This window comes from Phaeodactylum tricornutum, chromosome 10 (assembly GCF_000150955.2).
Source record: "Phaeodactylum tricornutum CCAP 1055/1 chromosome 10, whole genome shotgun sequence".
Taxonomy (NCBI): domain Eukaryota; phylum Bacillariophyta; class Bacillariophyceae; order Surirellales; family Neidiaceae; genus Phaeodactylum; species Phaeodactylum tricornutum.
Genome location: NC_011678.1, coordinates 367,553 through 380,577, shown reverse-complemented (window position 1 = coordinate 380,577; position 13,025 = coordinate 367,553). Strand labels below are relative to the sequence as shown.

General features: G+C 48.2%; 5 protein-coding genes across 5 annotated transcripts; 1 reads left to right on the top strand and 4 right to left on the bottom strand.

Annotated features, from left to right (window-relative positions):
- Positions 1 to 151: 151 nt before the first annotated feature.
- Positions 152 to 1,416, top strand: PHATRDRAFT_46451 (predicted protein; the record flags this gene model as incomplete). The annotated part of the gene is made up of 2 exons (XM_002180960.1): positions 152 to 583; positions 658 to 1,416. Exons 1-2 carry the CDS (start codon positions 179 to 181, stop codon positions 1,414 to 1,416), a joined length of 1,164 nt encoding a protein of 387 aa, XP_002180996.1. The 5' UTR covers positions 152 to 178.
- A 48-nt stretch (positions 1,417 to 1,464) lies between these two features.
- Tpt5 (predicted protein) lies at positions 1,465 to 3,151 on the bottom strand. Its single transcript, XM_002180780.1, has 3 exons — positions 2,640 to 3,151; positions 1,797 to 2,532; positions 1,465 to 1,684 (listed from the first exon to the last, which is right to left on the bottom strand). Exons 1-3 carry the CDS (start codon positions 3,010 to 3,012, stop codon positions 1,516 to 1,518), a joined length of 1,278 nt encoding a protein of 425 aa, XP_002180816.1. The 5' UTR covers positions 3,013 to 3,151; the 3' UTR covers positions 1,465 to 1,515.
- A 2,240-nt stretch (positions 3,152 to 5,391) lies between these two features.
- On the bottom strand, positions 5,392 to 6,552 carry PHATRDRAFT_1469 (2-hydroxyacid dehydrogenase; the record flags this gene model as incomplete). The annotated part of the gene is made up of 2 exons (XM_002180779.1): positions 5,392 to 5,523; positions 5,623 to 6,552. Coding segments are annotated over 2 exons (1,062 nt in total), but the record flags the coding sequence as incomplete, so codon positions are not given.
- Positions 6,553 to 9,569: 3,017 nt separating this feature from the next.
- On the bottom strand, positions 9,570 to 10,972 carry PHATRDRAFT_46448 (predicted protein). The gene has a single exon (XM_002180778.1). The coding sequence runs from the start codon at positions 10,448 to 10,450 to the stop codon at positions 9,605 to 9,607; it is 846 nt and encodes a 281-aa protein (XP_002180814.1). The 5' UTR covers positions 10,451 to 10,972; the 3' UTR covers positions 9,570 to 9,604.
- Positions 10,973 to 11,060: 88 nt separating this feature from the next.
- PHATRDRAFT_46447 (predicted protein) lies at positions 11,061 to 12,340 on the bottom strand. The gene has a single exon (XM_002180777.1). It carries the CDS (start codon positions 11,907 to 11,909, stop codon positions 11,082 to 11,084), a length of 828 nt encoding a protein of 275 aa, XP_002180813.1. The 5' UTR covers positions 11,910 to 12,340; the 3' UTR covers positions 11,061 to 11,081.
- Between the last annotated feature and the right edge of the window lie 685 nt (positions 12,341 to 13,025).

The following is a 13,025-nucleotide window of genomic DNA, read 5'->3' as shown; positions in this document are numbered from 1 at the left end:
CTAATTGAACTCCATTCTTTCTATCGTGAGTCGCGATGTATCGAATCATGAATTCTGTGGAGTTTGGTTTTTGGTGAAAATGGCTATGGCAAAACGACGAACAGATCAGGAAAAGCGTTGACAACTCTATTCTCTCATATCTTTCTCTTACCGAGAGTAATGAAAACAGCATAAGACCATGAGCAAATTAGAATCATCGCCAACCACCCAAATCTCCTCACAGCAGTCTAAACTAAAAGCAGAGGAGAACAAGAAGAAAAAGCCGCCACCGCAATACAATCCTCGTTGGAAGGGGTACTGTTTAATATTGATTTCATCGCTCATTAATTTGAGTTCTATCAGCAACATCGATCAACAGAGTGACTTTTCCGGAGAATGGGGATTCTGTTTATGCTTTGGAGTCTTTTCCTTCGTCTTCGCTCTCTTAATCCTAATACTGGATCGGACACAATGCGGAGTTGAAACCTTTAGCTTCACCAAAGCGATGGATGGGAAACTTGAAGGATATGTATTGCTTTTTGTTAGCTTGTGGTGGCTCGTGGGAGTTGCGTACATAACGCAAGTGAACGGCATTGCATACAAGGTACTTTTGTCCATTGATAGGCGCGCCGCTATTACTTGTGATTTCGACGCCAACCTTTTTCTATCTAATTTCAGGCAAACAACATCTACTTTTCGTCATGGTTAGTTCCGGCTTCTTGCGCCTATACACTCAACAAGTGGTCAACGGAGAAGGACGTTCTGTCCTTTGCTGAGATGACCGGGCTGAGTGCAACACTAAAAAGCTGGTACATTTTGTTTCTATCATCGGTAGTTTCTTTGGGCTCGTCAATTGACATGCTGTTGCACCTTTACTCAATAAAGCAGGACCAAGCCATAGCTGGTGTCGTAATTGGGATTGTTTCGACATGTCTATCAATTGGTTGGATCTGTGTGCACTATAAATTTATTGAGTTTTTCAAGCAGGGAGGCTGGCAGGAATTGTCATGTTGCGTGGTCTTGATTGTCCTGTGGATCATTGGTGTTTCTATAATTACACAAGAAGGCGGAATTGGGTCCACACTCGGGGGCTCTGGATGTCGGAATATTGACAACCAGTTATACGGGATCCAAATAACAGAATTGGAGAACTGCACCATTTCGTTGGTGGGCAGCGATCAAGAGCGCCTCACGTACAATTGCTACGACACCATCAATCGCTCCATTCCCGGATCAAATTTATATTTTTCCGTTTGGTGCTGTCTCGGAGCCACGCTGAACATTGCGTTGCGGTGGAAGGCTCAGCAAGCTCTGCAATTCGCACAGGCACAGAATGAACGGCTCATGGACAAGGCCAAGATTTCATCCGGTGACGGCGAGGACGGTGCCAGCGACGGCGAAGACTTGGAAGATTTCGAAGATGCCGACGATTACTGAGCAAACGTGGCCAAAAAAACTGTTTTGGCAGTACGTACAGAGGGTTGGTTAGCATGTTTGACGGGAGCTTATTAAAGGAGCGTCTTTAGCGCCTTACTTCTATCGTTTCTTGCGAGTCTGCTTGATTGCGTCGTACCGTTTAGCCTCCAGTTTTTCGTAGTACTGTTTGGTGAGGGAGTAGAGAAGGACGCCAGCGATCCCAATCGCGGACCCTACAGCGGCCTGCGGCGTAATTTCGTTTTGAAATACCATAACGGAGGCCACCATACTAAAAACCATCGAACCCAGACAATACAATCCGAGATTTTGTGAGTGATTGTTACGTAACGGATAGAGGGGTAATCGGCCATTGACAAATGTTTTCCAATGTGTACACTTACATGATCACTCGCTTCATGGTATTCCCTACCGCCAACGTTACGGGATGGACGTTACCCAACGCCAAATACATGACTTCATTATTCAAGTAATGAAACATGCCCGATACGAACAATGCTTTGCAAAGATCGGCAGCCGATTGTTGCGACAATGCCTTATTCCACAATGTACCAAAGCTACGTCCTTCGGTCACGAGTGCCATGGGAATAGACCACACAAAGGCCGCTAGGGTGACCATGGCAAAAACGTTGGTCGACGAAATGTTTGTGCCCACGTTGGCTCCCGAGGACATGGCAACCTTGGACAAGACGGCCCGAAGGGCAAAGGCGAGGTTACTTCCCATGGCCATGTAAAAGGCCAACCAGGAAAAAGACCGTTCCTTTAGGCAAGCGTATCCGACTCCACCCACGACGGGCAAGAGCGTTGCGTACACTTGCGGTTTCATCCATGTACCAAATGCGAGAGCCGAAACGACTGCCGAAAAGAACGGTTCCAGAGCCTTGACAATGTGGGTAAAGGAAACGGGCCCGGCACCGAGACTCACCATAGACGCGAGCTGACCGGTGCAATGCCAAAAACCGACCTTCTGAACGGCCGCCTTACCTTGCGACGTCAAGGTCGGAGCGGGACGGAGTTTCAAAGCCCACACGAGCAACACGTAGAAACAGCCGACACCGAATTGAATCGATCCGACCGTAACGGGTGAGGGCAGCACGTTCAACAACTTCTTATTCAGGACTGTACATAAAAAAAATGGCGAAAGCGAACGTGAGCGACTTGGGTTGCACGCTGCTACGGGCATGACGCACACGGCACACTTGGTCTGCCAATACCAATTTACGTACTGTTGTAGACAATGTTGAGTGCGTACCAGAGAGCAAAGTAGAAGCCAACCTTGAGTGTGTGGAGCAATGGATGGGGCGCAGCGGTAGGTGCGACGACCGCGCGGGACGATGCGACGCGCAACTTGACGTTCGTCGTCTTGGTCGCTGCACCACCCCGCGTGTCCAGTGTCGTCCTTCGGGTGCGTTGCGAATGATCCATCCCCGTCGCGGATTCAATCGTCAAGGTGCCACGGCTACCCGATGCAGCCGAAGATGACACCCAGTTCCGTGGGGGTTTCCCAAAGTTGGATGCCGATTGTGGTTGAGTAGACTGTACCCTGTCGGCCTCCACGAACGTCCCCGTAAGTATAACGAGCCATGCTGCAAACCTCATGATTGCGTTCGCAACAAGATGATTTTTTTCGATTGTATGTCTCTGCCAAAGGATGAGTGTTGGTAGGAACGTAGCGATTGGTTTATCGATCGATTGCCATTGTTTTCGGTATCCAAAGGACCCCCTTTCGTCACGGACGTGTTTTGACTGTGATGTTGTCAGATCGAGTTGTTTGTTACCTTTGAATCGTCAAGTACTGGGTAAGATATGATGACACGGGCGTCACACTGACCTTCACAGGAATTCACAACCAGAACTTTATAATTATATGACGTACACTTCATGACTCGTCGAAATGAACGGGAATGTTGTCAGCACCGCTCCCAATAACAAAAATCGAGGCCCGAGAACTTGCGCAACCAGCTGTGTGTGGGGCGGAATTACGGACCGACCGACGACCAAAGATACGAAGTACGAAATTCGCGATGCGCTTGCGCGTTTGTTCCTCACAGCAGTAAGACAGCTCTCGCCACTGTTGCAGCCACCATACCGTCCGTAGTTCTTCTTGACGAGTGAGTCAAGTCTCCATCATGATGTCTCTGACTCGCCTCTCGCAGGCTTCGGCGCGAACGCTGTCGCGCAGCCCCGCACCGGCGACCCCCGTACGCATCGCGCGGGTTACCTTGTCCACCACCGACCCGGGTCCCCGCAAGTCTCTCGTCACGGGCGAAGACGGCGTCCACCAAACCATGAAGGTTTCTAAATCCTGGCGGAACAAGCCACTCTTTCGTCGACAGGGCGATGTGCGCTTCCGCACTGGCTCGGAAGCCGCACAGCTCCTCGTTGACGAAGCCATGCGACGCGATTCGCACGAAAAGGCTTACATCGAGTCCGTCGCCTCGCACTTGCAAACGCTCTCGCCGATTTTCGACCGCAACCCCAAGTACGCCTTTGTAGCCAAAACGCTCCTCGAACCGGAACGCCATATCCAGTTTCGCGTCGCCTGGATTGATGACACGGGTGTGGTGCGAATGAACCGCGGCTACCGTATTCAGTACAGTTCCTCTCTGGGCCCCTACGAAGGAGCTTTGCACTTTGGCTCCCACATTAACAATGGCGTTATGAAGGCGTTGGGATACGACAGCATCTTTTCCAACGCCCTGACGGGCTTTGATATTGGCGCCGCCGTCGGGGGATCCGATTTCAACCCCCTCGACAAGTCCGAAGCCGAACTCCAGCGATTTTGTCAATCCTACATGACTGAACTCGCCAAGTACATTGGACCGGACCAAGATCTGCCCTACATGGGTATGGGTGTTTCGCAGGAAGAAATGGGCTACCTTTTTGGACAGTACAAGCGAATCAATGTCAAGGCCAGTGCGGCGGGACGATACTTTTTGTCCGGGGCCTTTCACGAAGTACGTACTAGGGTCAACTAGCAAACTGCAGGCTTTTAACCTACCAATGTCAGCCAGAATGCTGTTGATACCGACTGCACTAATGCTCACTCACCTTTGTACTCTTGCTTTATAGGCTCCTGGGTTTGGAGTCGTCCACTTCGCCAAGCAAATGTTGGAAGACAAGGGTGATTCGCTAGAGGGCAAGCGTTGTCTGATTGTGGGAGGCGGCAAGGTGGCTCGCTCCGTCGCCAAGAAATTGCTGGAGTACGGGGCTATTCCCTTGACCTTTTCCGACGCCAGTGGACACGTGTATGAACCCAACGGGATCACCCCCGGACAGCTCAAGACGATTGATAAAATCAAAAACGAACGCGGCGCTTTGCTCGGGCGATATATCATCTCTTCCACCACTGCAGAATTCAACAACCCCAAGGACATTTTTGATATTCCCTGTGATCTATGCTTTCCGTGTGGCGCCATGCAGGATGTAAACGAAGCCGTGGTGGACAAGCTCGCGGACAACGGTTGTCAAGGTATCATTGAAGGTGGGCATTCAGCCGTCACGCACAGTGGTCGCAAGCTCCTGAAGAAGCGTGGACTCATGTACGGACCACACAACGTCACCTTGACCGGATCGGCTATTGTGCACGCGGTAGGGGTCGGTGCCACAGACGAAATGCTCGCCGAACACGTGGCCCGAATTTACAAGGATGTCAAACGCACAGCCACCGAATTTAACGTCCGGGGCGATCTCTTCGCCGGAGCCAACATTCAAGGCTTCCTGCGAGTCGCCAACGTTATGATGACTCACGGAGCGACGTGAGGGCTTTCTTTTTGCTCGGGCCGGCAAAGAATAGTTTTGTAAATTGCCGCAATATGTTCGCTCTTTGTTTGAAGATATTTCTTTAGATCGTTCGTAAACGCTACTTTTGATCACGTTACGTAGTACTTATTGATTCAGCACTACCAAATACAAAACATCAAAAGCACCTAACCTTTTACGTTAACGCGAAGGATAAAGTATGTCCTCTTCCTTTAGTGCTGAAGCATATTTCATCCAAGGGTGCTCCAAAGCCTGACCAGCTGTTGGACGAACTTCGGGGTCGATCGTTAGAAGTTTTCGAACAAAATCTACAAACATGGCTTGTCGAGTCAGGTCTTTGGACAGCGTCTTGCCGTTATCGAGCTTTTCCAATAAATCGGACGTGAATCCCAGACGCGAGGCCAAAGTAGTCGCTTTGGGCTGGAATATGTCGATCTTGCGGCCAACGTTTTGCTCGCCCTTGTCCGAATGGTGGCTATCATTATTTGTTTCTTCTTCCTCGCTGAGACTTTCAAATAAAAGACCACGCTTGGTAAAGAAATTTTCGCTTTGCCGTCCCTGTACAATCATATGGTAGGGAAATGCGCCGCATATAGCTTCAATTCGACTCAACATGGAAACGATCGAGTCATTCTGGAAGGTCACCTCCCCCGTGTACATTTCAGCAACAACACAGCCCAACGACCAAATGTCGATGCGTCCATCGTAGGGTAGGCCCAGCACCACTTCGGGTGCGCGGTAGGACCTCGATTGTATATATGACGATTGCCGATCCGTGAGGTAGCATGAACTTCCAAAATCGATCAGCTTAATCTGCGCGCGGCTGTAGCTTGCCAGAAGGATATTTTCCGGCTTCACATCTGAGTGAACTAGGCCAAGATTATGAACGAAGCGTAGAGCAGTAAGACATTGCCGAGTGATGTAGGCAAGTCGATTCATGGTGAAGTACGGCTCTTCGTTGTCCTCAATAATGAACTTGCCGAACTCGAAGAGATTTTGTCGAAGAAGTTCTGTCACAATGATAAGATGCTCTCTGTGGTAGAAAAATGTCTTCATCTCGATAAGATGATTCTCATTGCACTTTCCAGTCTGTCGCAATAATTCCAATATTTTGATTTCGTCCAACGATTGGTCAAAAAAATCCTTTGTGTTCTTGATCACTTTCAGGCAAACTTCTTCGTGTTCGCCGTCGCTATCTTGATCAGAATTCAAGTCAGTGCATCGGTAGGCCGTACTGAAAGCCGCGCTTCCAAGTTCACCTTCCACAAGATACTGGCCTGCAACAATATTCCCTTGTTCCAAAAATAAATCCTTCGTCGGCTCGAACCCCGTGACATGTGATTTGAAAATGATTGGCAGGTAAAAATACTCAAGATCGCCCATTTCACCCTTACCGGCCAATTTTACGCCGGGGAAGCCACTCAGGCATCGCGATTCGCTACTTGCATCTCCAAGAGATTCGTTTTCCAACACATCTGTAAGAAAGCCGACTGCAATATGATCGGACGGGCCGTTGGATTTGTAAGAAGCTGTCAGACGCCTTTCCTCGCGATCGAGAAGCTCCTCAGCAGCATTAAGATCACGTTCAAACGCCTCGTCGGTGCTCCTCTCGGAACTTTCATTTAATTTATTCACCATAGCATCATATGCCCGTTCCACACCCTCGAGTTGCTTAGTTGTTAGACGGACGATTCTATAGCCCGGCTCATTAACGTTTGCTTCGTCCCACGCAGGTCGCAGGTTGAGGAGCTGCTCGGTCTGATCGATTCCCACAGGCAGACGATGCGCACACAAAGTACGCATCAGCTCATTCGCTTCGAATCTGTCTCGATACTCGGCCGTCTCTTCTTCTGATGATATTCGACCAGTGACCAGTGGCATGGCCCCAGAGAGAGATTCCATGGTAGAAGGGGGCGCCATCACCTGCGCTCTCAATTCCGGTGAGTCTGGTTCAAGAACGACTCCTGTTATCCCACCGCTATCCCTACTCAGTGGGCCTAAAACGTTGTCAAGAGCATCATTGTGCACGTAGCTATCGTCTTCCGCGGCGTCTTCGTCAGCGAAGTCGGCATCACTCTGAGTTGTTTCGTCAATGACTGAGTCTCCTTCCTTGTTAAAGCTCTCTACAGAGCCATTGCTGCCTACATCACAACGGAAATCCTCACAGCCGTCGCCCAACACCTTCTCACCGCTCAATACTTTGCGAACTTTTCGATCGAAGGAATCGTCCAGCGGATCTCTTTCCGAGTTGCGGCTATTTTGTGACGCAGATCCAAGGTCTTTGCTACCGAGACGGCTGCGCACTCTATCATTCAGATCCTCACGTTCAACGCGCTGGCCCAGACCTCTAATTACGTTGTCTAATTCATCAACTTCATCTAGCTCAGCAATTTCTCCTGCCAGCCACGGATTTTTTCTGACTACCTCAATTCCATGAGTCGATGAAGAAGATGCAGTACTAGTGTTCTCCACTTCTATTACTTCCAATGGATGTAAGGTATCGGCGTACGCGGCTTCTGGCTTGTGATATGTGGCTTCGTTTCGGTGTACCAGATCTCTTTGCTTTTCCTGAACCTGAACCGATGCAATCGACCCATCCGTCAAATTTGAATCCAGCAAATCCGCCATCGTCTGCACCAAAGCATCATCCTTGGAACTTTCTTCAGATAAGTTATGTTTTCTTTCGTCCGCGTGTCGCCACGAGGGGTCGAGCTCAATCTCTTGATTTAAGACTGTGTTTGAGCATCTACGGCTGGTCTTGGCTCGTTCCAAAATGGCCATCAGCACACTCTCAACTCCACGCTGAATTTCCTCATCTTTCTGTGTAAAGGACAATATTGAGTCCGCCGTGCTCATAGGGTCGGTATTCCGCGCTGCTGGAACTGCCGACTGCGGATGCTGCTCTTGCAATTTAGCACAAGTTTCAATTTTCTTCGATTTCGTGACTGAAGTTTTTGAATCTAATGTATCTACCCAAGCCATAGCGCTTGCAACTGATATAGCTTCACCTTCCATGCCATCTTCATGTTTGAGTTCAGCCAAACGGGTAGCATACCGCGCCATACGCTCCTGCCTTTGTCGTCGTCGAGCTTCAATTTCCATTTGGTAGGCTTCAGCCAAAATACTAGAATCGTCGCCGTTTTCGCACGGTAAATTTGACGAATCTGTAAGCGAAGCATCCAAATCACGCGCTTGCAACATCCGCTGATCAGAAGGGGACGGTTCTTCTGATAGACCTTTTTCTAACCGCATCGAAGCCATCGTGTCATCTTTGGACCGAACGTCAAATAACTTCTGCGTCGGCTGAGGTAGTTTCTGGGACCTATGAGCTCGAATGAGTTCCAGAGCTTCTTTTATTGCGGCCTCATACGCATTGGATGTCGCCGATAAAACTACCGCACGATCAGGAGCGTCCGAGCTGTTGCTGTGCGCCTGGGCGCCGATGTCGCTCTTTGCGATGTTGTCGCCAATACTGCCGTTTCCTGTGACCTCAACTCGTTGACTTTCGTGCTCCTGAAAAAATTTCAGTATATGTACAGAGTCGCCCGCGTTTGAAGAACATTCGTGAGGCTGTGGAGGCGAGATAGATGGAATTGCCGGCTTGGGCTGGTTAAGGCTGCGCGTCGGAGTCGCAGCTACTGGCTCTGAGCATTTTTCGGTTTTTTGTTGCTGTTGGGCTACGACTTCTTGTGCGTCGTAAAAGTTGAATCGGCTTTTGCAGTTCTCTTCTTTTGGCGCCGCGTACTCGACAAAGTCGCTCGCCTCATAGAAACTAAAACGTGTTTGAGTTCTACCGCTCGATAGTGACTCGTCTTTGCTTTTCATTTGGTCAAAAGATGAGTTCGAAGTGCTCATTCTGCGTCGCACTAAAACCCCGTGTCCACTCGGTCTCTCTGCCTTGATATGCTCCGTCTAGCCTCTTTTCTTAACCTAGCAGTCTCTTCCACAAGATTACTTCCGTCACAAAATACAGAGCAGTTTTCAGAAATCAAATTGACAGCTATAGTTTGGGGGGCGTCTACTCTCGCACCGCTATTGCAACAGGGAGATGTGAGATTGGCTTGCCACAGTCGTTGAATATCAGGCGATATTTCTCACCTACCCCATCTGTTATATGGAGACTGGAGGGTTCCTATCGGAGCTCGAAAATCGGAGTTACAAGTAGCAAGTCCCAATGTCGTAGATAGTCAATATACATAAATAAACTGTTATTCATTTACGTTAGTTCGAGCATGAGACACAATTCTGTTAACGTGCGCCACACCTCCTATTAGATGTGATAGGGCTTTCACAGGCAAGTCACCCTAGCTTTAAGTCCCCAGGAGATGATGTGGAGTAGAACCCTGGGGAGCTGCAACCTGACTGCGAGAATACGGTGATTCTACAAAGTAGTTAATGAAAGCATACTTCTCTAATAGTTGACTTATTCTTACTCGTCTTTGGTGGGCTTGGTCTCATCTTCCGCATCATCTTTCTCAACATAGTCCTTCTCGGATACAGGCGGGTCCTCATTCTCTTTATTCCGAACTTCATTGATTGGCGTAGCATCGTCTGTCACTTCGACTATTGCTACCTTCCTCACAGTACTTTCCTTCTTTTTAAATTCTTTCGGTACCGTAATCATCAAAACTCCATTGCTCAACCTTGCGGTTAATTGTTCGGTCTGAGTAGAGCTATCCAGCGAAAAGCTCTTGGAAAACTTGTTCACCCGCGCATCCTCGCCACGCCCAACCTTTCGTTCTCCCGAAATCATCAAGACATGCTCTTCTTCATCTACGGAAATGTCAATGTCTGAAGCTTTGACACCTGGAACATCCAACGCCACAGAAAAGGCCTCATTATCGTCGTTCACTTCATACCGAGGGGTCGTACGGCCAGTGGCTACATCATTGGCAATCGCAAAAGCTCTATTCGTCCATTCTTGCTGCTGTCGAAGAACTTCGTCCCGAACTTCTCCTTTGTTGGCATTGACCTTGGACGCAACTTCCGAGGCAAGACCGAACGCACGATTGACCCATTCCTGCTGTTGACGGAGCATCTCTTCTTCATTCTTCCACCGACGACGTCGACCACGAGCATTTCCGGTAACCTGATTCTCGAGATTTTGAAAGGCCTGGTCTACCGGATCTGGCTGGCACTGGCTTTTGCCCCGGGTCGAAGGTTCGCAACGGACGCCGCGAACGTAGAGAGGACGGGCAAAGCGATAACCGCCCATGTTGTAAGCAGCCGCCATGACCGGAAGAGCGGCAAAGATCGTGTAGGTAGAAAGTTTCATTATTGTCTTTCGTTCTCGGGGGATCCGCAGGTTTTTTTCTGTTTTTGGCTGCCGCCTCAAATATTGTGACCAGAAAATATGGGATGCTTATTTGGGGGTGGAACATAGCGTTGACGCGTTCGTATGGCTTCTTGACGCTTCCTTTACGCAAAACGTCGCTGCTGTAGAGGTTCCCTTCGTGACACTACACTTCGCTTCTGCGTGTACGACTGATACAGAGGTAGGTGGTAAACTGCCACGCGTCGATTCTGGATCAAAACGCTTTCTCAAAACCAAAGAATACTCAGCTTCCAATAATACGACCGAGATCATGAGCAGTAATGTAAAGCAAAGCACAATCTTGTCGACACTATGAAGTCACCTTATTGCTCACGGTCTATTCTATGAGAGAAAGTCGCTTCTAGATAACACGGTGTGATTGCTGCATTTTGTCAGAAGTCAGTTTTTATACTAACTGGAAGGAATTTTCGGACGGACACGACCGACTTGAAAATTGTTAGAACCCGCAACACGGACACGAATTGACAGATTGACGAAAGACAAGATAGAGAAGCCACTTCACATTGATGGGATGAAAAAATAGTCTCTCGTTTTCTACTTCGTTTTGCTAGGTTTTTATAACTTACATTTTCTAATCCGTAGCTTGCTCTTTAGTGTCGACATCCTGGATGGAAATCTTCTGGACAAAGCTGTCTTTCGCATCAAATTCTTTTGGGGCTGTAACCAGCAATAATCCGTTGCTTAGCTTCGCCGAGAATCGATCCATACTGATCCATGAATCTATGGAAATGCGCTCCAAGAAAGGGATCATAGAAGTTTCACTTCCAAATCCAATTTGACGCATACCCGAAACAGTCAAGACTCTATCCTGTCTATTGACAGAGATTTCAATGTCCGATGGTTTTGCATAGGGCAAGTCAAAAGCTATTTGAAATACATGGTCATCATCTGTAACGATATCAACCAACGGCGCATGGGAACTCTGTCCAACCATGTTTCTCAATTCACATGGCTGACTTTCCTCCGTCGAGCGCCAACCCATGCCTAAACCCTGCCGGCGTCCTCTTCCTTGAGCCGGGCTAAGCACTTGACCCTGCGTAGTGGAACTAGATTGCCAGAAGTTCCAGCCTTGGCCTTTTTGACTGCCTGGGTGTCCCTGCCCAAAGCACATTTTCGTATCTTGCTGTCCTTCATGGGGTCCGATTCCCGGCGCACAGTTGTGGTGACCAAGACTACGAGGACCCCAGCTAGACACAAGCAACTTTTCCGCTGCATCCTCATGAACCACCCCATTCCGGCACGCATGACCCCAGCCGTGGCGATTGCCTCCGCAATGGTGACGTCTAGCACAATTCCGAATGGAGTTACTACCATTCATGCAAGAGCGTCCCATCCGGTATTGCCCGGTGTTGCAAGCCGAAGTCATTGCTGGTAGTGAAGTAACATAGGATAGTTTCATGGCTTTCGTAATAATCTCAAAGTAATCGTCTGTGCTTCCGTTTTTTGTGACCTTGATTGTCCTTGTTCAGATTCCGTTCTTGATAGGCCTGTCTTCGCATCTATGCAATTGTAGCCTCTCTCGCAGGCGATCGCGCAACCTATCATGTAATGCATGTGTTCGAGAATATTTACGTCGAGCAACTAAAAGCCTCCTTCGCGTTGTTGCTGATAGAGAAAAGGCCACTTCGGTTCGATTTTCTCATTTCATGGAGTTCAAGACTGCTGCCTAGTCAGGTCGGGATGAAATGATGATCCGAACACTACATTGTACATAGCGCCAAGTGCACGTTTCAAATTTCTCTGACTGGTCAGCAGCATGAAACAATTTTACAGCTGCTTCGAACAATGTTCCAATTCGGTCTCTTGCCGTTGGTGGGAGGTAAGGTAAAGATACCGAAAAAGGACGGAACTTTATACAATTTCCAAAAATTCATGTACATTTGCTACGAGACGCACCAAACCAAATTCAGACATAAAACTAACCCCACACGTGGATTCGTCTCATTAGCAGCTTCAAAACGATACCATTGTTTCTGATACTAGTATAAAACTGCATTGTACACTTTCATTTTAACAGGCGGATTTTGATGTTAAAATGCAAAAATAGGGGTAAGGGTTAGAATTATAGCGAACATTTAGCCGGTTTTACCTCGTTTGTTGAAGCAAACGCGTTTCTGATTTTGTTTGCTCTCCTTGAGCTTTGAACATTAATACTCTCAACCGAGAGTTGTTCTACACTTCAAATACCAATACCATTGGTAACATGGCATTCCATCCAAGTGGTATTGTGGTAGAAATAGTTGGCATTGAAGAATCTAGCCGTAGACGGTCATAAGAGGAACCGAATGCAATGCAATGCTGCATTAATCTAGAGAAGTGGCAGTACTATTGGAGTCATCAAACAAATGTGGAATGTGAAAAAAATGATTTTGCATACGCACTACCATCTTACAGTTGATACTTCTAAACATTAGATGAAAATTCTCCATGCAAACAACTATTCTTCACAATATCGCTTCCAATATGATGGACGATTTAAAAAATGAGGAAATTCCCTATCCGGGCGACGCCTAGC

Bases quoted from the DNA above. Each gene is read 5' to 3' on its own strand.
- Tpt5 (XM_002180780.1), bottom strand. From the start codon at position 3,012: ATGAGGTTTGCAGCATGGCTCGTTATACTTACGGGGACGTTCGTGGAG. The intron at 2,533-2,639 runs GTACGTAAATTG...TTTTATGTACAG, and splicing joins ACTCAACATTGTCTACAACA to TCCTGAATAAGAAGTTGTTG. The intron at 1,685-1,796 runs GTAAGTGTACAC...GATGGTTTTTAG, and splicing joins ACCATGAAGCGAGTGATCAT to TATGGTGGCCTCCGTTATGG.
- PHATRDRAFT_46448 (XM_002180778.1), bottom strand. From the start codon at position 10,450: ATGAAACTTTCTACCTACACGATCTTTGCCGCTCTTCCGGTCATGGCG.
- PHATRDRAFT_46447 (XM_002180777.1), bottom strand. From the start codon at position 11,909: ATGAAACTATCCTATGTTACTTCACTACCAGCAATGACTTCGGCTTGC.